Genomic DNA, 21,063 nt, shown 5'->3' with positions numbered 1-21,063 from the left:
ATACTTTCTAATAATACACTTGTTAGATATTTATGAAAACAACATAAAATACATGGATATTTTGTATATAATAGTAGACAAAAATGATTGTATTGTATTCATCATATTTAACTGATAATATTATAATTATCTTAAGATCTATAATAATTTAATATATATAGTCTAGTAAGAGGATGTAAAAATATTTTTTTAAAAATAACTCATAGCTTTTAAAAAATATTTTTGATAAGCTATACCTTTTAACTTATCAAAAACTATTTATAACTTATAGTTGTTTATATCCTTAGAAAGTTTTTTTAATCATTTTGACAAACACTAAAAAAATATTTATAAATTTATAAGGTTTTGACACCAGATAAACTAATTCAAACATATTTTTAAAAAAACTTTATTTTCATGCCGTTGTAAGCTAACAAAATTTATAAGTTAGAAAAATGTTTATTTTAAATAAACACCCTTAAAATAATACTATGATTATTAATCCAACATTTGAAATATTGAAAACAAAAGTGGTGAGAGAGATGGAAACCGGTACGATGAGTTGTAATCAAGCTCGTGACATAAAGGATTGTTGGTAGGTGGTGAGTTGCACGAGTACGTGTTACCATTCAATCTTTCTGTGGTAATGTGGTTTACGTCTTTACAAGCTTACGTCCATTTCGCTTTTGCTTTTTCTCTTTTAATTATTAAATATTTTAATTTAATATCCAGGTTGAAAACTAAAATAAAGTCAAAATTCAAACATGATGGAATTCAACTCAGGTTTAGGGGTGCATAAAAAACAAATATTCGATCTGAAAACCAATATTAGATAGCCTGAGATATTAATATTCTTATTTATATTCCTATTCATGTGAAATGGTGTGCCTTAAATTTGTTATTAATTTTATCAAAATATGACAATTATCACCATTTTAAGGATAAATAGGAAGAAAAAATAAAATGATATTTAAATTTCTCAGATATAAATAAATAACTGTTAAATCTTATTTGGACTAGATACAAAACCGTCTCTTTTAAACGGGATGAAAATTTTATCCAGTGATTTGGTTTTTGAAGATTCCCACCGCTTCAATCTTATTTTTGAAGTGTTTAAACAAATTGGCATCAGGAAATTTCATTATATACGCAATTTGGGGGCCATGTAAAAAACCAACTTCATGTAGTGTGTTTGAGGTTGCCCGTTATGAGAGTAAGTTTGAGGTTGTCTCTATGAAATTGATAATTATTTTGTGAAAAATAAAAAATTTGAGCTATTTTATAAAAGGTCTTATACTACAATAAGTTTTTTTAAGAGAAATTAAATATTCTTCTACTTATTCTTTCTAAAAAAAGTAAGAAAATATTTAATTTCTCTCATTTTTTTAAATAACATGAATATTTTTTTAAATAAAAAACTTATAAGATATTAAATACTAGGTGTAAGACTCATGTAATACATGAGTTAATTAAAAAAATTAAATATAAAGATCTAAATATTTAAGAACTTTGGATTTATAAGAAAATAAGAAAAATAATGAACTATTAAAATTGATTTTTTATCTTCTAAATTTAAATAAATAAACAAAATAAACTAATAAACTTTAATTTGGTTATTTTGAAATAAGAAGATGTCATTAATGAAACTGATATTCATTTATTACTATATTTATTGTAATTATTACATTAAAGTATTATGTGAAATTTATTAAAATAAAAAAACTCATAAAGTGATGTGGAAAAGAAATTAAAAAATCAATATAACCATAAAATGACATTTGACAAATTGAATCAAAGTATGACATATGACAAAAAATATTTATTTATTAGAATAGATTTGAACACATTATTACCATACCGATATATTTTTCTAGCATACTCATTTCACAATTTATTAATAAAAGCACCTTAAAAATAGTCATTTTTATGTAAATCGATTACACTTATTCCTTTATATTAAACTAATTTGTCGTCTTATCTTTTCATTTTATCATTTTAGGATATAAAATTAATATATATTTTATATTAACTGTAACAAGATTACAATCTATTTTTACCATTTTTTTTTGTAATATATTAACCATTACATATTTATATTAGCTTTTAACATATTTTCCTAAATTTTAAATAAATAGTCAAAATTATGAAACCATATTAATATTAATTTTTTATCTTGCAGTTTAATTATTGAATACTGTGTGCTTTTGTAGTTCGCGTTTATAATACGAATGGGCTTGGCCCAATGAGCCGCCCATGGGATTGGAATATGCGCCTTCCTAAACTACGAATCAACGGCCATCCAAAACGACAACACCATAAAGATCTTTTTTAATTAAAATTTCCATTTTCGGACCCTTAATTATATAACATAACCAAAACTGGTCCTTATACGTTACGTTATTTCACTCTTCGGTCTTCGAAACCCAGAAATTCTTTGATTTCTAGCCCCGGAGTTGGGAGAGAGTAGCTATGGCGGTATCTTTTTTTCCTTCTTCGACGTGTTCCTCGATCGCAGTTTCATTTTCTTCATCTACGATGTCAAGAAGTAGTTTTAAATTTTACGCTAGTTCGTGTTCTTTATCTCGTGCTTCAATAGGTTCTCCTCATCGGCTCCATTTGAGGTAAATTTCCTTTTTTATTGTTTTGCTTTCTATTGGTTTCGTGAATAGTTCGGATTCTGTTCAAATTTTAGAGATGAATTTTTTATTTTGTAGCTGAGAAGTCTATTCGTTTTAAGATGGAGAAATGATGTAATTGTTTTAAATTAGAGGAAAACAAGGTATTTTGTAGTGATGAATACCGGAAAGCTACTTGTAACAATGATTTTATTGATTTTCGAAAAATTGAGATCCTGCGATCTTGAATTCGAATGAGACAAGTGATTGACGTGTTGAATTGTTGATTGTGATGATTGATGATTTATTTTTCTTCTAAAACTCAGCTCGTAGAAACTGAGATCCTGCTAAAATTGAATTCTAAGACTAGTACCTTTGATCAAAACTCAGGTTTAGGCCAGTCAATTTACTCAATTTTTTGGTTGATTGAGGGAAATAGAAGACAACCTCCCTGTTTATGTTAGTGTAGTGTTTATGAGCAAGGAATTTGGATTTGCAATTGTATCAGAAATTGGTACCCAGATATGCTCCAATTACATTTCTAAGCCATGGATTTGAGTTCCCAAACATTCTCACAAAGATTAATAATCAATAATCCACCTTGATATTAGAGGATGAAAGGAATTTGAATTTTCTGAGAAAATAATCGATAATCTGAATCTTTATGTAAGAATATTTCATGGTCTCTTTGTTTATAATTATGTTACAAGTATTATGGTTACTTGTTTATAATTCATTTTCATGCAATTTCTTGATCATCTCTGCAATTTCACATACATAGGAGGTCATGTAAGGTCCAAGCAAGTGTCTTAAAAGAGAATGAGGAGAAAGTGATTGTAGAAGAAACATTTCAACCCAAAACTTCTCCTGATGAAGAGAATAGAAGTCCAAGTGAGCCCCCTTCAAGTTCTATGGAGAAATTGGTCATAAAGATTGAACAATCTATAAACATCTTTCTTACAGTAAACATCTTTTCTTATTAAATTATTATGCTTTATGCATAAATTGCTCCCTTTAGACTTTAGAATTTGTTTTCTCACTTTAAACATAATACTGGTTTTCTCATGTCAGGATTCAGTAATCAAAGTACTCGACACATTGTATCATGATAGAGACTATCCACGTTTTTTTGTTCTTGAAACTATTGCAAGAGTCCCATATTTTGGTAAGTGTTAATAATTTCTTTTCCAATTTATCAGTTTGTTTTTCTTATTTTGTTTTTAGTGGACCAAGAACTACATGAACATTGAATACGTATGCCTAAAGTGAAAGAGATGTATACATAACATGTATGTTAGGCATATAATGATGTTTTTTTTTTTTTTTTTTTTTTTTTTTTTTTTTGGAAATGTAGCTTTTATGTCTGTTCTTCACATGTATGAGACTTTTGGTTGGTGGAGAAGATCAGAGTATTTGAAAGTCCACTTTGCTGAAAGCTGGAATGAGATGCATCATCTGCTTATTATGGAGGTAATATTTCATATATAAGATAACACTTGTAATAATTCATAAGATACTGTTATTTGAAACTTAATAAGATACCCAAATCCCTAATTTTAAGATTTACACTATATTAATACCAATATTGGCTTTCGTGTTTTAGCAAACAGTATATACTAAATTACTAATAAAACGTTTGTATTTGTTATCTTTATATATTTTTAAAACAATAATTGATTTAAACTAATTTTCTTTTCATCTGCTATTTTTTTTTGCAGGAATTGGGAGGAAATGCATGGTGGTTTGACCGGTTTCTTGCTCAGCATATTGCTACCTTCTATTATTTCATGACTGTTTTTATGTACATGTTGAGCCCAAGAATGGCATGTGAGTTTGAAAAATATATATATATATATATATATATATATATATATATATATATATATATATATATAATAACTTCTTGTTTACAGTTAATTTTCTGATATTTATATGTTCATTGATTTATTCTGCAGATCATTTTTCAGAATGTGTGGAGGGGCATGCATTTGAAACATATGATAAATTTATCAAGGAAAAAGAAGGTATGCCTCTTAATTTTATTTTATTTTGATTACATTTAGTTCAGTATAAAATGTCTAAAATACCCTTAATAATAATTGGTAAACAGATGAATTGAAAAAGATTCCTCCATCTAAAGTTGCTGTGAAATACTACACAGAAGAAGATCTGTATTTGTTTGGTAAGTTATTTTAATTCTATTTTCTTATAAAGGCATTGTACTTTAAAATTAATGAAAGTACATTGCTATTTCTTGTATCTAATCATTTTAGCATCTATATACAGATGAATTTCAAACTGCACGAATTCCCAATACTCGAAGGCCAAAAATAGGTAACAAAATCTAATTCTTTCTAATAATTCCAATCAAATTACAAAAAAAAATAGCAACGTACTTAATTTTATATATATATATATATATATATATATATATATATATATATATATATATATTAATTTATTTATTATTATTATGTTCAGAAAATATGTATGATGTGTTTCTGAACATAAGAGACGATGAAGCAGAACATTGCAAGACAATGAAAGCATGCCAAACACATGGGAACCTTCGTTCCCCTCATTCTTCAGAAGAAACAGTTACACCTGTTTCAACTGTTTCTTCTGAAGATGATCTGGGGTGCATTCTGCCTGGCGCAGAATGCGAAGGTATTGTAGATTGTATAAAAAAATCCATCACAAATCCTCCCGTTAACCATATTAAGCCATAAGCATACATAAACGTGTAAATAAAGGTAACGAGAGTAGTATCTGATTTATACATGATACATATGTAGAGAGAGATTTGATACAAGCTTAAATATTAAAAAAGGTGAAATAACTTTTTTATATGAAACATGGAAGGGTGTTTCATTTTAGGTGTTTGTTGGTTGTAATAGTTATATATCAATTTTGGTTTTGTTGTTACTTTGTAGATTACTTTTTTTACTAGATTATGCAATATATCATCATATTTTTTCGGGTCATGTTACGGATTTGCCTTTGGGTATTTTATCTAAAAAATAAGTCCTCAAAGAATATACTCTTTTTCTCTCGTATACTATGCAAATGAACACACAAAATGCAAAATATTCTATGAAGCTCGATGCTCCAACATATGAGCTTACTTGAGTATTTGTACCTTAAAAAAGAAGATCGAAGTGGGGATCAATAACATGAAAACCATACATTTTTTATGAAAAATAATTTTAGAGTTATTAAAAGTGTTACTTGTCTTTAGTAGGTAATATATGTCTACTATAGTTGAAATAGTCAACTCTTTTGCTGTATGTATTGTTTGTCTCATGCTCTTTGTGTGCATCAAGTTATATGAAAATTGTGATGCATTAAATATATGATCGTACACAAGCATTGCCTTGAATCTAGTAACAGTTTTGACTTCCAATAAAATGTCCCAACCTTTGTTTAACAAGAAGTGGTGCAAGTGTATGGCTTACAATAAACTGATCAACATTTTTGTTTCCTCATGTGTTATATTATTCATATGTATTCTTTCATATACTAGACTACTAGTGTTGTTGCTTCTTGATCAACATAACCCTTTGCTTCAAATCTTCAATGTGTAGTTTCTATGCTAGTCCTTGACTTATACGGAACTGTCCACGATCAAATGGACAAGCTATGTTATATTTTAATACACTTAGAAAAATACATCTAAGTCCTAAAACTGGTTGTCACAGAATATGATATTGGCACATATTTTGCTAGACTTATAAGGTACTAATTTTTACGTAAGGACAATTATTACAAATTGTCATAAATCAAATCATGAAACATACTTTGGGACGAAGTCTAGAGGGAATGATAGCACTCCTAGCACCGATCATTTTTTGATTGTCATGTGATTTTTTTTGCCTGCCACCTTGCATAACAACTTATTCTTAGCATTTTATAGAGAGTGATAGCACCCCTAGGACCCTTTGATTTTTTTTTCTTTTTCAAACTTAAATAAATTATATTCCATCTGTTTTAAAATTATTGTCTACAGATAAAAAAACATACGAATTAAAAAAGTATTAGTTACCACTAACTTTATTAAATGAAATGACAATTATATCCTTCTGTTGCATTTAATTCTATCATTTTGATGCATTTAATTTTATGGTAGGTTAACTAATAAGGGATAATGACTTAAAAGGGTAATATATTTTTCGATTTGTACACATTTGCTCACTGAGTTTTTTTTTTCGTTCACATTTACCCCTTCAACTTGTTGAACTGTACACATTAAGTCCTTATGACCGGTTACTCTAGGTTAACCGAGAAAAATGATTTAATAGGGTAATATATTTTTCATTTTATACACATTTAGTCCTTAATATTTTTGTATACATTTAGTTCTTAATATTTTTTTTGTTTCAAAATAAGTTATTTTTGTTTTTGTACACATTCAATACTTATGAATGTTTTCTTTATGTTTTTCTCACGACATCTTACGTGGGATAATCATTGATGAAATATGTGAGGCTGTTGATGTTTATGTGTAATGTCTCATTTTCACAACCAAAAAGTTTCATTTTTAAATAAGTAAAAACTTCATAATTATAAATTTATTATTAAGAAAAAACGTTTATTCCAAAATACATTTATTGAAAATCAGAGTAATATAAGAAATGTGAAATCCTCAATAATGTTGATGAGTGTGTACAGTCATGCATTCGTCTTCCCACGACCAACAATAGAACCTGAAAACATAAACAACTGGGTAAGCACAAAGTTTAGTGAGTTTCTCCCATAATACTCAACACAACAAACATATTATCATGCATAACAGACCCACACTCATTACATTGGTATACCTTGGCCCAATCAGTCATCGGACTGGAATGCCAACATGCAACAGGTTTAATTAGTCATCGGACTGGAATACACAGAGTTTGTTGGCATGACGCCTTAATCCAACCGCTCTTCTCGAGTCTTCGTGCCTACAACTTATAGCCGTCCGCACCAGGTATCTTGGCCTACAGTATATAGCAAGACCACCTGAAACTATCCCACCACCATATGGCTATCCCACATAAGATGTCGTGAGAAAAATCTAAAGAAATCATTCATAAGTATTGAATGAATAAAAAAACAAAAATGACTTATTTTGCAATAAAAAAATATTAAGGACTAAATGTGTACAAAAATATTAAGACCTAAATGTGTACAAAGTGATAAATATATTACCCTATTAAGTTATTTTTACCGGCTAACCTGAAGTAGCCGGTCATAAGTACTAAATATGTACAGTTTAACAATTTGAAGGGGTAAATGTGGACGAAAAAAAAACTCAGTGACTAAATGTGTACAAATCGAAAAATATTACCCTTTTAAGTCATTATCCCAACTAATAATGAGGGGTATTTTGGTAATTTGAAACAGACCAAAAAGGGAACATAAACTATTAATATGAGACGGAGGAGTATTTTTTCAATAACAAACATTTCATATTAAGTAATTTTTTTTAAAACACAAATAATTAACATTAAATAAATTATTCTTTTTTAAACACAAATATTTCATATTAAATTAAAAAAGTTATAATAAATTAAAACTTAAATAGATAAATAGATTACGAAAGGTGAATGATTATTTATATTGGTTAAAAGAGATGTTTAAAATTTGAATTTTAAAAGCAAAAAAGGCTATATAAATATATATATTTTTTAAATGCAGTTGTTTTAAAAAAAAAATAAAAGGTTTTGTTTAAAAAAATGGTCAATTTATATATCAGTGTTGTAAAAATCCCGATTAGGTCCCGATTAATCCTTTGGCGCTACTTGACCGATTAGAAGGCGCCTAACGATTAATCTCTGCATACATAATGACAGAAACAGTAGAACCCGATGAAATTTTAACTCTTTGAAGAAGTTATATCTCAGCAGAAACTATTTGAGGTATGATTAGTGTAATATTTATCATATTAACCTATTTTGTTATGATATTGATGGTATTTAAGAACTTTTATATAATATTACTCATATTTAATTTTTTAAAATCTAACAAATTAGCAATTAATGGTTCCCGATTAATCTCCGCCTAGCCGATTAATCCTTTAACTTCAGTCCACCGACTAGCTAACGACGAAGATTTTACAACCTTTATTTATATACATTGAAAGTATATTTATTCTGATTTGTTTACAAGAAAAAACACTAAAATACTTTGATGGTCAATAGTATTTTAATATAGAGTCAATGGTCTCAAAGACTCAATGCCCAATCAAATCCCTCTAACCCTTTCTCTCTCCTCTCGCTAAGATCCTAACGAGTTGCTGGTGGCGAGCCTCATAGTATGCTAGGGTGCAGTGTACAACAAACTTAGCGACTTAGTAGCGAACAACTCCTCGTAGCCTAACAAACTGCCCAATTTGATGATGAAAACAGTAATAAAAACATGTTGTCCCATTAAAATATTTTCCCTTTTCTATTTTCAATGTTTTTGTAATTTTTGTATTCTTGAATTTCCATTAAAGTAAAAATCATTAAGTACATATTAGAATTTCTATGAGTTCTAACTTTGGTAAAATGAAGTTGTTTCTTGTTAAATATACTGGAACTCCTTAACTTCTTCAAGGAATTCTTCATTGACATTGACAAACCAATAAATTATCAATAAATTATTTAATTCTTGTTAGCCATTTCAATGGATATTATGAAGTAGTATCATTTTGCAGAGTTAACATCTCATTATTGTATCCTTGATAAACTTTAATGCATCATCTTTTCACTTTAATTTACTCTTCATCCATCCTATCATCATGTAGACACAATATTTAGTTATCAGACCAAGTCTATTTCCCTAATGTCATCATTTTCATCTTCATCCTATCCCTAGCTAGATGCTAGCTAGTATCTTAATTTCTGTTTTTCTCTACTCCCACTTACATTTGTCCATGCTCTCACTTAGATTTGTGCATTCTTATTTTTCTCTTTTGTACTTTTTTATATAATCAAACTTTTGACCTTCAAAAATGAAATTCATACAAATTAGCTTGTTTAGAGTTAATTCAGAAAAAAAAACGTGTTTGTGAACATGCAATAAATTTAGTATAAATTTATAATAAAACACATAACAACCAAAAGTAGAAGTTGATACATGGGCAACTAATTTTGGGTTTAATAACATTTCTTATCTTTATGAAAATATAATATATATTTCACTTTCAATTAGAATGAGCTAGTTCCTTATCCCGGTTCCTCCTACAAACTACAAAACTAGCGTTTACTTTATGTGCTATCGATCTATCCATCACTTATTATATTTATTTTATATAGATCATCAATAAAATACCTTTATCTTTTAATAGACATTTTTTGTCGTATTTTTCGAACTTATTTATGTCTGATATAATTAACAAAAATAAATTATGGTTTAGTATTTACTTGTTTAGCAAGCATAAAAAAACTTACAATTGGATATATATATAAAATTAAATATAAAGAACTACGGTAAATAATTTATTATATATAAATTAGATAGATATTAAATATAAGTTTTTATAATGTGTAGTATTAAAGAAATTATTATATAACTAAGGTAGTTATTGGATTTAAAGTATTAAATTATATATATATATATATATATATATATATATATATATATATATATATATATATATATATATATATATATATATATATATATATATATATATGGGAAGTGTTATTTGGAAAACAAAAAAAAAACCCTAAAAATCATAAAAATACATAAAAAAATACTTAGAGATCACAAAACTTTTTTTTTTTTTTTAAATTTTTTTTTATAGAAAAATCACAGCCTTTTTAATAAAATCGCTGAAAAAAATAAAAAATTATTTTTTTTAAATTGTTTTTTTTTCAGCGATTTTATACTAAAAGCTGCGATTTTTTAAACAAAAAAATTCAAAAAAAAAAGTTTTGTGATCTCTAAGTATTTTTTTATGTATTTTTTTTAATTTTTAAGGTTTTTTTAGGGTTTTTTGTTTTCCATAGAATATATATATATATATATATATATATATATATATATATATATATATATATATATATATATATATATATATATATATATATATATCAGTGTTGTAAAAATCGGTCTAGGCGGCCGATTAATCGGGGATTAATCGCTAGGCGGTCTACAACCGAATATGATTAAGGCTAATCGGTCGGCTTAATCGGTTTTGGTCAAAGGGGGTCAAAGTCGGAGCTAGACGGTTCTAATCGGTCCTAGGCGACCTAATCGGCCAAAATTTTTAAATTTTCAAAATTTTAAATATTAAACCAGAATTCTCAAAATTTCAAAAGTTCATAGTATTTCAATGTTCAACTAATATATTAAAAAATTAAAATTTAAAGTTTTTATCCAAAATTTTCAAAATTTCTATGTTTTCAAATATACAAATACCCAAATTTATTTTTCTTAACATATATTAAAATTTGAATAACTTTTCTTATTAATTGGATAATAAATTGTTGTGCTTGTTAAACTTATTATTAAACTTTTATGCTTTTTTATTTATATTCTTACGATTAAAGTTAGATTTATAAAATTTTGAATAATTTTCTTAATAATTAATGGTCCCCGATTAATCCTCCGATTAATCCTCGCCTAGCCGATTAATCTTTAGACCCCAGTCCACCGACTAGCTAACGTCTAACGTTTTCTGCAACCTTGATATATATATATATATATATATATATATATATATATATATATATATATATATATATATATATATATAATTAAAATTAAAAGTCACTACAAGTAACATCAAACTTAAAAGTGATTCTTCTATTAATTAAAGTATAAATTAAATATACAAAAATAGAAGATTAATAATAACTAGAAAGGTTACCCCAGCTATGCGGGGGCCAAAAACTTTCATTGTTGTTTCCGAATCGATAAATATGACAGACGTAGAAAGTGCAAAGATGAAAAGCACGGGCTTTGCCTCAGACATTTTTTTTTTCATGTTTTTATGAAAAAATGTAAAAGTTTTGACTGTAAGGACCAGAAGTGTCAAAATGGATAAAGAATTAAAGGGGTAGGAATTAACAACTTTTTAGAAAAGGGGTCAAAGTTATCAAACCGTTAAAGTTTTGTGGCCAAACTTTAAATATTAAAATGTTTCTAAAAAATGTAAAAATATTGATTGCAAGGACCAAAAGTGTCAAAATGAATAAAAAGTAGCAAGTTCACTATTCTTTTTCTTGAGAACTTTAATATATAATAATAATAATAATAATAATAATTATAAAATCAAGAAATAAAGGTATATTTATTAGGTAGAGGGGATGAATTTAAAATTAACCAAAATCAACGGCAAGTAGCATTTTAAGTACAAAATTAATAGCCTGTGGGGTCTTGGTCCCATTACCCATGACTTACATTGTAAAACATCAACTTCACCAACCAATATCTTTCATTTTCATTCCCCCACATCAAAAACCAGAAATAGCATTTTATCCAATGTATATTTTGATCAAGTAGACATTAATAAATTCAAAAATAGTTTTCATTGTACAACTATTAAGCATAATTGGTGGTGTTACAATACTGAATAAGGGATCAAAATAAAATATCTTTCTTCATGGATTGAAATAAATTGAGTTGATCCATCAATTTGTTGTTATTTTTTATTTGAAATGAATAAATAATTAATATTATATCATTGAAAAAGTAATATAGATTTTTAATTGGTAGATTGGTTGATTTTCAACTAACTCCTTTTCTCTTTCGTTAATGTTTAAAAAAATTATATTTTGAACTTAGATTGTGGTGATTTGATAAGACCTGTGAAAAATATGGTGGATAACATATTGACTCATGTTTAAATCCTGACACTACTCAGCCTGGTGGTCATGGAGGTTTGCCCTATGGTGACTCTAGGACATGAGACATAGCCTTATGTTTGAAGCGGAGATTAGTCGGTGTGCGAAAGCTGACCCGGAAACCCTTGTTAGAGAAGTTCATTTTCCATCTTTTGACCTATTTATAAATAATTAAAATTATAATATAATTGTAAAGATTTAGTTTGTATTTGTACTTTTAACATTAATTATTTATGAAAATACTTAACAAAAACTAAGCAAACTATATTATGGGTCAGACTAATCTGTCTAATTCTTTTAGGATTGTCAAAAACATATTTTTTTTTCTTAGTATATTGGGTGTTGATATACGAATTGATATCGTGGTTTTTTAATAAGAGCTGATCCGTACATAACAATATTTTTTCATACGCAATAATTGATGCTTTAAAATGTTGTACAATATAATCTTATAAAGCATAATTTCTTGTGTACGGAGAAAAAATGATGTGTATATAATACTCTAAATTTTTACATAAGGTAATAAAATAAACCGGTTATATTTATTTAATAAAAGAAGAATCCTTGGGTTCTTAATTTATGATGCTACTCTTCAATTAAAAAATGAATGGCTCACTCTAATAAGTTTGTATATTTGTTTTTTTATTAAAAGTTTTAGAGTATATAATTGGACACAAGTCGGAAGAAGAAGGACCAAGTATCACTTTGTCCGAATCCAAAAGGGTTGTTTTAGTAAATACAGGAAGAAAAGGAAGGAAAACGAAAGTTACAACGCGCGACTAACGTGGACAGTTTCCACCCATACAATGCAACACATACACGGATTCTCTCTCTCTGCGTAAAAGCAAAACCCCGTGGATCATTCTTTACAAATCAGATTGTTTTAGAGAGAGAAACTGCATTTTTTTAGTGAGAGAAACTACTGACATTGTTATGGGAGGTGGAGGCGGTTCAATCGGAGGAGCGATTGTGCCGTCGGTGAAGTCCGGACTGCCTGCACCGTCATCGGAACTACCAGCTCCTGCTCCGATTCCGCCACCACCGGTATATCAGCTACATCCGCCGCAAGTTCCGGCGTCTGATCGCGCGGTGGTGGAGGCGGAGGTTAGGGAGGATGATCGAGAGGCGGAGGAAACGGATAAAGATTTGCTGTGTCCGATATGCATGCAGATAATCAAGGATGCCTTTTTGACATCATGTGGTCATAGTTTCTGTTACTTGTGCATTGTGACACATCTTCAGAACAAGAGCGACTGTCCTTCTTGCGCAAGTTATCTCACCACTAATCAGATTTTTCCTAATTTTTTGCTTAATAAGGTAATTTTGTTTATCTTTTTAAAAATTCTGAGCTAGAATTGTTCAGTTGTCCAGTATCCATCACTTGCACTTGCATCTGCATAGGGCGTGATTGTGATCTTGACAATTCGTAGATTTTGTGGAACCAATTAGAAGCTTTAGTCAAAGATATATGAAATCCGTGGTCCTTCAGATTCCCAGTTTTGCGTGCTATTGAACGGTGATTATATAAATGATACTTCTACTCTCATGCATTTAAGTTGCAATAACGAAGTAATTTGTAGTACATGGAATTGTTATTCTCACTATCCACACTTCAATTTGAAATCCGAAGACAATTTTTTCCAAGTGGCAAAATTGACGTCGGTGTTTTAGTGTATAAAGTTCCAATGATAGTATGATACTTGTTAACTTGTTGATTCATGCATTTTATTTTATGGAGAAAACATGTGTATTTAACTATTACTTTGGTACTTGAAATCCAAAGCCAGTGTTTCCCAGATGGCATAAAATGACTTAATGATTTTAGTCTTTAAAGTTCCAACTCTTTTATGATTGCAAATGCTTCTTTTAAGCATGTAGTCTTTAAAGGCTCGCCATAATTAAATCAATTAAGGTCAATTCTGAACTCAGTAAGGAATCACTGTCACTTAATATGTATTCTTACTGCTAGATGGAGGATGCAATTTCTAGGAAATGGAAATGTTTTCTCAAATCGCTTAAATTAGGGAGTAAAAGCTTCCAATTGGCTTTGCCTAGCTACAGTAATATCAATATTCATTGATAAAGACCTTGTTGAAAATTCTACTTTCCATATATGAAAATCTTACTTATGAGCATGATTGTGTAAGTATCAAAGTATAATTACTGTTTATGCTCTGGATTTTTGGCATTTTCTGCAGCTATTAATCAAAGCTTCAGCAAGCCATATAGCCAAACATGCTTCTCCTACTGAACAGCTTCGTCAAGCACTTCAACAGGTCAGTTATCGACCAGCTATTTTGATTACCTTAATTGAAATTATTGTCCAATTGAGATGTTTTTTTTATGTTGAATGTTGATGTAAGTTCCAATATTAGAAATACAAATCATTTCATTTTTAGTTTGATTGTGCAAGTTCCAATATTAGAATAGTCAACTCAATGTAGTCTTAAGCTGCTTTGAAAGTAAAGTACTAATTTCATCAGCATATATAGCATTTAGTTAAATATTTGCATTCAAACAATATGTTAATAAAAATAGTCTTATATAGTTTGTTTTTGGGCCAAACAGGAAAAAAACACGTACTCCCTAACCTTAAACCTAGTTAAAAATGCACGATGCACAACTCAATATTAAGTAATCCTTAGTAAAATCTGTTCCATTTTGAATTAGAGATGGATGGATTATATCAATGAAGTGATTACATTTCTACCTACCAACATAATACATATATAGGAAGAAAATTATTCATGAAGTCCATATTTGGTGGTGTAAAATATCAAATAAATTTGACATTTTGTGTGTAGAACTAGAAACATGACTCATATTTTTTATTAGACAGGGATGCAATGTTTCAGTCAAGGAGGTGGACATCCTCTTGGTTCTTCTTGCTGAAAAGAAAAGAAAAATGGAGCAAGAAGAAGCCGAGACAAATCTGCAAATTATGCGCGAATTTTTGCATTGCTTACGAAAGCAAAAGCTTGAAGAGCTAAACGAGGTCCTTCACTCTTTTACCACTTTTAGCTTATTCATGTGATTCTAACTTTCTAAGTGATGAGTGATCCTAATATTATAATATTTTTAAAATTGTAGATACAAAATGATCTTCAGTACATTAAAGAAGACATAAATGCTGTGGAGAGACAAAGAGTAGAGCTGTATAGAGCACGAGAAAGATACTCAGTAAAACTAAGGATGCTTTCTGATGATCCTAATGTAAGATCATCATGGCCTTCATTGATGGACAAACGTAACAGCAGCAATATGTCTATTGGAAAGAGTGTTAAAGGAGGCCAATTTTGGTTGGGTGGAGGTGCTTCACAAAGTAGGGCAGCTGCTGCTGATGTGGAAGCTCCTCCTATAACCTCTCAACCACTTCAAAGAAAGGATGCTGGCAGTGGGGCAGATTCACAGAATACTACTCAACCAGGAGTAGCTGTAGCAAGAAAGAGGCGTGTTCATGCACAGGTTAGTGCTCTTTTTACTTATTGAATTTGGACTTACCTTTTTTTTTTTTTTTTTTTTTTTTATAAAATTTTTTTTTATATAAAAGGGTTGATGTCGTAAATTGTAAACGAACTGTTTTTTCTTTACAAAACACCATTCTTTACGAAAGATTTGTATTCCTCTTGTGGAATTCTAGTCGCGCCTACCTATGATACACTTGTTCATTAGTCAAACCAACAACGACCCCCTCCAGGACACGCAAGACAAATTGCTACGTCATCAACAATTGGATATCCAAATCTTCAATTAATGTACAGTATATCTAGGTTATCGAAAAAGGTTTGGACCTCACAAGTCATTTGATAAAGACTTATATGAAGTCCTCACTTTATAATCTTTACTTCAAAAGCTTTAATGGATTGAAAACATTGTTCTGATATAATCTCAAATCACCATTAAAGTAGTTAAAAGCTTTACTTGCATCAGTTCAACGACTTGCAAGAGTGTTACTTGCACAAACGGAGATATTGGGCAAAACATGGTCAGAAGCAGGAAGAAAAGGATTCTAATCATGTACAAAGAGAAGGTTATCATCATCATCATCCAGGACTTAAGGATTTTCAATCTGTGCTTTCTTCTTTTACACGATACAGGTCAGATACAATATTAATTATTATTATTTGATTCCGTATACCATTCATAAAATCTATACACTGAATTTTGTTTTGTTTGTTTTTTCCATAGTCGGTTACGGGTTGTTGCTGAACTTAGGCATGGGGATCTTTTCCATTCAGCCAATATCGTATCAAGGTTTCTCTTCAGCATAGATTTTATGTTAATTTTACTGATTCCCATATTTTTTTAATTATTTTTTTTACTTGACACTTGCAGTATAGAGTTCGATCGAGACGATGAATTTTTTGCTACTGCTGGAGTCTCACGACGTATCAAGGTTTTCGATTTTGCTTCTGTAAGTCGTAAAGATCTTCACTTTTCCTTGTTGATATTTTGAACCAACAAGTTTTGTTAAATGAGAAAAGTTTATAAATAATTTCACTTACAGAAGTGTTTTTACAGGTGGTGAATGAACAAGAAGAAATGCAGTGTCCTATAGTGGAAATGTCAACGCGTTCCAAACTTAGTTGTTTGAGCTGGAATAAGTACACTAAAAGCCATATAGCAAGTAGTGATTATGAGGGCATTGTGACTGTATGGGATGTAAATACTCGCCAGGTAATTTATTTGTTTGTTTTCTAACTAACAAATAACAATATAAACTAAACTCGGCTGTTGACTTTAACTTTGACTCAGAGTATTATGGAGTATGAGGAGCATGAGAAACGAGCATGGAGCGTTGATTTCTCACGCACCGAACCTACAATGCTAGTTTCCGGAAGTGATGACTGCAAGGTACTGCAATTTTAAACACCAAGTTTTGAGTTTTGGTTCTGTGTAGTGCAGTCTGTTTGATTCTTATATTGGCCTTTCTTCAACAGGTAAAGATTTGGTGTACAAAACAAGAAGCATCTGCCCTTAACATTGACATGAAAGCAAATATCTGTTCAGTCAAGTACAATCCCGGATCTAGTTTTCATATCGCAGTATGTTTACACTTTACATTCATTCCTCTCTTTTATTCACCACCATCATCAAACTTTCATTATATATATGATAACATGATATACCTTGGCTTGTAGGTAGGTTCAGCAGATCACCACATCCACTATTACGACTTGAGAAACATAAGTCAACCGTTACACGTATTCAGTGGCCACCGAAAAGCCGTTTCATACGTAAAATTCGTCTCCAACACCGAGCTCGCTTCTGCCTCTACAGACAACACTTTACGTTTATGGGACGTCAAACAAAACATCCCAGTATGTACTTGTACTTGTAGTTATATATATAAACACAACAATCTCACTTTTATACTTTTTTTATTATTTTAATTATTAACTTGTTTCCACAGTTAAGAACGTTTAGAGGACACACGAACGAGAAGAATTTTGTTGGCCTAACTGTGAGTAATGATTACATAGCTTGTGGCAGTGAGACTAATGAAGTTTTTGTGTACCACAAGGTAAGCTTGATTTACTTGTACTTTTCCATCATGAGATTTAATTTATTATATATATTTTTTTATTATAAATTGTAGGATATTTCGAGGCCTGCAGCATGGCATAGGTTTAGTTCTGAGACAAATGAAGGTGGGGGAGATGACCCTGGATCATATTTCATTAGTGCTGTGTGTTGGAAAACTGATAGTCCAACTATGTTGACAGCAAATAGTCAAGGGACAATCAAGGTTCTTGTCCTTGCTGCGTAGTGTGTAAATATATATATAAAAAACACTAAACCCGATTTTTACTCAGAGTCCTGATGCTTCAGACACCAAAACACCTCCAACAAAGTAAATCTGTATTCACCCACAAAAATAGAGAGATGTTAGGACTGATTTGATTAATTAATTGTGATGTAGTAACAGAAGCTTTGATTATATATATATTAAAGAGTAAACGATAAGAGATGCATTAAACCTAAAATGGAGGAAAGATAAAACTATTTATACCTAGGCTTAGAAAGGGTAAATGACATTACAAGTCATCATACTATACAAATACCTTTTTTTTTTGAAACTCCAAGTTGGGAAGGATTGATGTGATTTGAGATTGGAATGAGCGTTGGTATACCAATACCTGGTTTTCATACTAGTTTCCAAGGGGTACCTTGTAAACCAATCACTAATTTACATTTAAACTTATATATAATAACATGCTATTCATGGCTCTTATCCTTGAGTAGTCTAATCAAACTACATTCTTGAACAAGATACAAATTCCATTGATAATCAAACTACGAACTGATAAGATAGATTAGGGTTTTCCCATTCATTCGAGAGGAATGGACTCTCCAAGAAGAACAAAGTTCATTTTACATATTAATTCTTAGCTACTGACTCCCTAAAATAAAAAGGACTACATATACTACTACTAGAGACAACACAAAAGGGAATAATCAGCCAACATAATCAGATGTTGTTCCCACTAACAGGAAAATAAACAGATAAAAGACTGAAATACCCTTGGGACCATTTTCTATCCAGCACAACCAGAAAAATGTCACCCATTTTGCCCTTAAGCTATGAATCAATAAAGTTTGGGGCTTATCAATCTTTGAGTAGTCTAAGCTTTTTTCTACTACCCACAACCTTAGTATGATGTTTCAAACTAGTACTCAAGTTCTATATCTTGTTACGGAGTGTCTTACACTCATTTCACATTTTGTCTTGCAATTTCACTTAATAGCGACGTAATTTGAATTTTTTTTTTTGTCAAATATTTGTGTTCTTTGTACCATTCCTATCTAAATACATGTTGTAGAATGTATAAACAAAATTCTCATATTTTACAACCTATAAAACATGATAAATACCAATACCTTGGTGAATCTACTTTTGTCCCATTTTGCAACACAATAAAATTCTACTTTGGAATTCATTCCCTCTTTGTTCCCCTTCACGTCTTTTTACATCACTATCAATCTAACATATATATTGACATGTACCCACACAGTTACTAAACTACTTTGACATATAAGCACATTTAACACTATTAGCATTTCTCATTTTTGTCCCGCTTTTATCCAAAATAGCAATCTACTTTAGGATTTTATAACATTCGTGTCCATTAACGTATCTTTTTATACCATAAAATTTATTATATGAGAACTATAACCATATAAATTTACATGTCAAAATAGTCAAATATGCTAGGGTTTATCAACAGATTTTTTGTTTAATTAGTATAACGAACTGATAAAAAAAAATTCAAAGTATATTTCTATAATGGTATATGTATCAACATAGGATATCTTAAAGAATGATGTTGCTAAATAAACTCATGATGGGACATATGTGGGGGTCAACCAACCATACACACCCATACATACATGGGGTTTATTTAAGCTTTCCCATTAAAGAATAGCAAGTATACAATTCTCTTATCAAGTTTGTGTGTGGTTTTGGATGACTAAATGTACAAATACCACTACGAGTACATTGGTATTATTGGTAAACAAATATACGAGCATTTCTACTATTGATAAGGAGTTGTATGTACGTTGTTATTGTGTATAAAAAATATAAGTACATAGCTATTATGTGGAAAGATATGTAGGTCGGTTGTTATTATGTGTAAAAAAGTGTAGGTAAACTGTTATTGTAAAATAGATGTAAGTATATTGTTATTAGGTATAATAATAAAGCATATTTTATAAGTTTTAGGCTACATATTGGTGATAACTACTATGGGTAACAGTTATAAGTATATATGTTGCCACTATGAGTAACAATTGTAAGTACATTGTTATCCGGATTGTAATTTTGTAAACAGAAAACCTTGATCAATGATAATTTATTATTATTTTTTAAAAATGGATCCAGTTGCTTAATCAGAACCAGGGATTAGTTACATATTTAATCATTTTAATAATTGTACCTGCTAGTTAAATTTCACAAACCTTAAGAGACCAAACTGCTTAACATCAAACCGGGCTTTATGTTCCTAAACGGACCCGGTTGCATAACCCAACTCTTTAACATTCACACAGAATTCTGCGACATATTACCATTTTGCAATAAACATGACATTATTTGTTTTTTCCGCAATAAAATAATTTACTTTCAGAGAACTATGCTCACAATCGTGAATGATAGGAAGATAAATGTGATACATTCACATGTATCGACATTTCTTTTGTCCTCTAACTACAAACTAGTAAAAAACATAACAACTTAAACTTAAAATAGAAATTGTTTTTACCCTGAAATTTCAAATTTAAGGGTGCAAAACAAGTGTGGACATATATATAAATTTCAGGGTCAAGCATAAGGCTGGTTCTAAAGAATTAAATATCTTTAAAAGCCTAGGATGAGCAAAAAAAAGCTCTTATCGTTATTATAAGTTTTTATTTTTAAATAAAAATATATAATAACCCCCCTCTCGTTAGGCCTTATAATAAAAAAATTGGCTCTTATCATTATGACGAGAGTATTTGCTTTTTCCATAATAAAATAATTTACTAAGAAGATAAATGTGACACATTCACGTGTATGGGCATTTCTTTTGTCCTCTAACTACAAACTAGTAAAAAACATAACAACTTAAACTTAAAATAAAAATTGTTTTTACCTTGAAATTTCAAATTTAAGA

The 21,063-nt window shown here is 29.6% G+C and overlaps 2 protein-coding genes across 3 annotated transcripts; both read left to right on the top strand.

Moving 5' to 3' along the window:
- The first annotated feature begins 2,394 nt into the window (after nt 1-2,394).
- LOC111890961 (ubiquinol oxidase 4, chloroplastic/chromoplastic) lies at nt 2,395-5,519 on the top strand. Its single transcript, XM_023887038.3, has 9 exons — nt 2,395-2,600; nt 3,376-3,556; nt 3,666-3,759; nt 3,949-4,064; nt 4,313-4,421; nt 4,550-4,618; nt 4,705-4,776; nt 4,881-4,928; nt 5,076-5,519. Exons 1-9 carry the CDS (start codon nt 2,449-2,451, stop codon nt 5,321-5,323), a joined length of 1,089 nt encoding a protein of 362 aa, XP_023742806.1. The 5' UTR covers nt 2,395-2,448; the 3' UTR covers nt 5,324-5,519.
- A 7,711-nt stretch (nt 5,520-13,230) lies between these two features.
- On the top strand, nt 13,231-18,376 carry LOC111890907 (E3 ubiquitin-protein ligase COP1). 2 transcript variants are annotated; one of them, XM_023886974.3, is made up of 13 exons: nt 13,231-13,726; nt 14,608-14,685; nt 15,249-15,404; nt 15,500-15,874; nt 16,340-16,506; nt 16,598-16,663; nt 16,745-16,823; nt 16,931-17,086; nt 17,165-17,263; nt 17,350-17,454; nt 17,551-17,730; nt 17,823-17,933; nt 18,009-18,376. In XM_023886974.3, exons 1-13 carry the CDS (start codon nt 13,343-13,345, stop codon nt 18,177-18,179), a joined length of 2,127 nt encoding a protein of 708 aa, XP_023742742.1. In that variant the 5' UTR covers nt 13,231-13,342; the 3' UTR covers nt 18,180-18,376. The 2 variants fall into 2 exon arrangements, with proteins under 2 accessions (XP_023742742.1, XP_023742743.1); XM_023886975.3 differs by having other exon boundaries at nt 13,585-13,726; nt 15,245-15,404.
- Nucleotides 18,377-21,063: the final 2,687 nt, after the last annotated feature.

Source organism: Lactuca sativa, chromosome 7 (genome assembly GCF_002870075.4).
Source record: "Lactuca sativa cultivar Salinas chromosome 7, Lsat_Salinas_v11, whole genome shotgun sequence".
Classification (NCBI taxonomy): Eukaryota; Viridiplantae; Streptophyta; class Magnoliopsida; order Asterales; family Asteraceae; genus Lactuca; species Lactuca sativa.
This window is presented reverse-complemented; position numbering and strand designations above follow the sequence as displayed.

Bases quoted from the DNA above. Each gene is read 5' to 3' on its own strand.
- LOC111890961 (XM_023887038.3), top strand. From the start codon at position 2,449: ATGGCGGTATCTTTTTTTCCTTCTTCGACGTGTTCCTCGATCGCAGTT. The intron at 4,065-4,312 runs GTAATATTTCAT...TTTTTTTTGCAG, and splicing joins ATCATCTGCTTATTATGGAG to GAATTGGGAGGAAATGCATG. The intron at 4,422-4,549 runs GTGAGTTTGAAA...TTTATTCTGCAG, and splicing joins GTTGAGCCCAAGAATGGCAT to ATCATTTTTCAGAATGTGTG.
- LOC111890907 (XM_023886974.3), top strand. From the start codon at position 13,343: ATGGGAGGTGGAGGCGGTTCAATCGGAGGAGCGATTGTGCCGTCGGTG. The intron at 17,087-17,164 runs GTAATTTATTTG...ACTTTGACTCAG, and splicing joins GGGATGTAAATACTCGCCAG to AGTATTATGGAGTATGAGGA. The intron at 17,455-17,550 runs GTATGTTTACAC...CTTGGCTTGTAG, and splicing joins GATCTAGTTTTCATATCGCA to GTAGGTTCAGCAGATCACCA.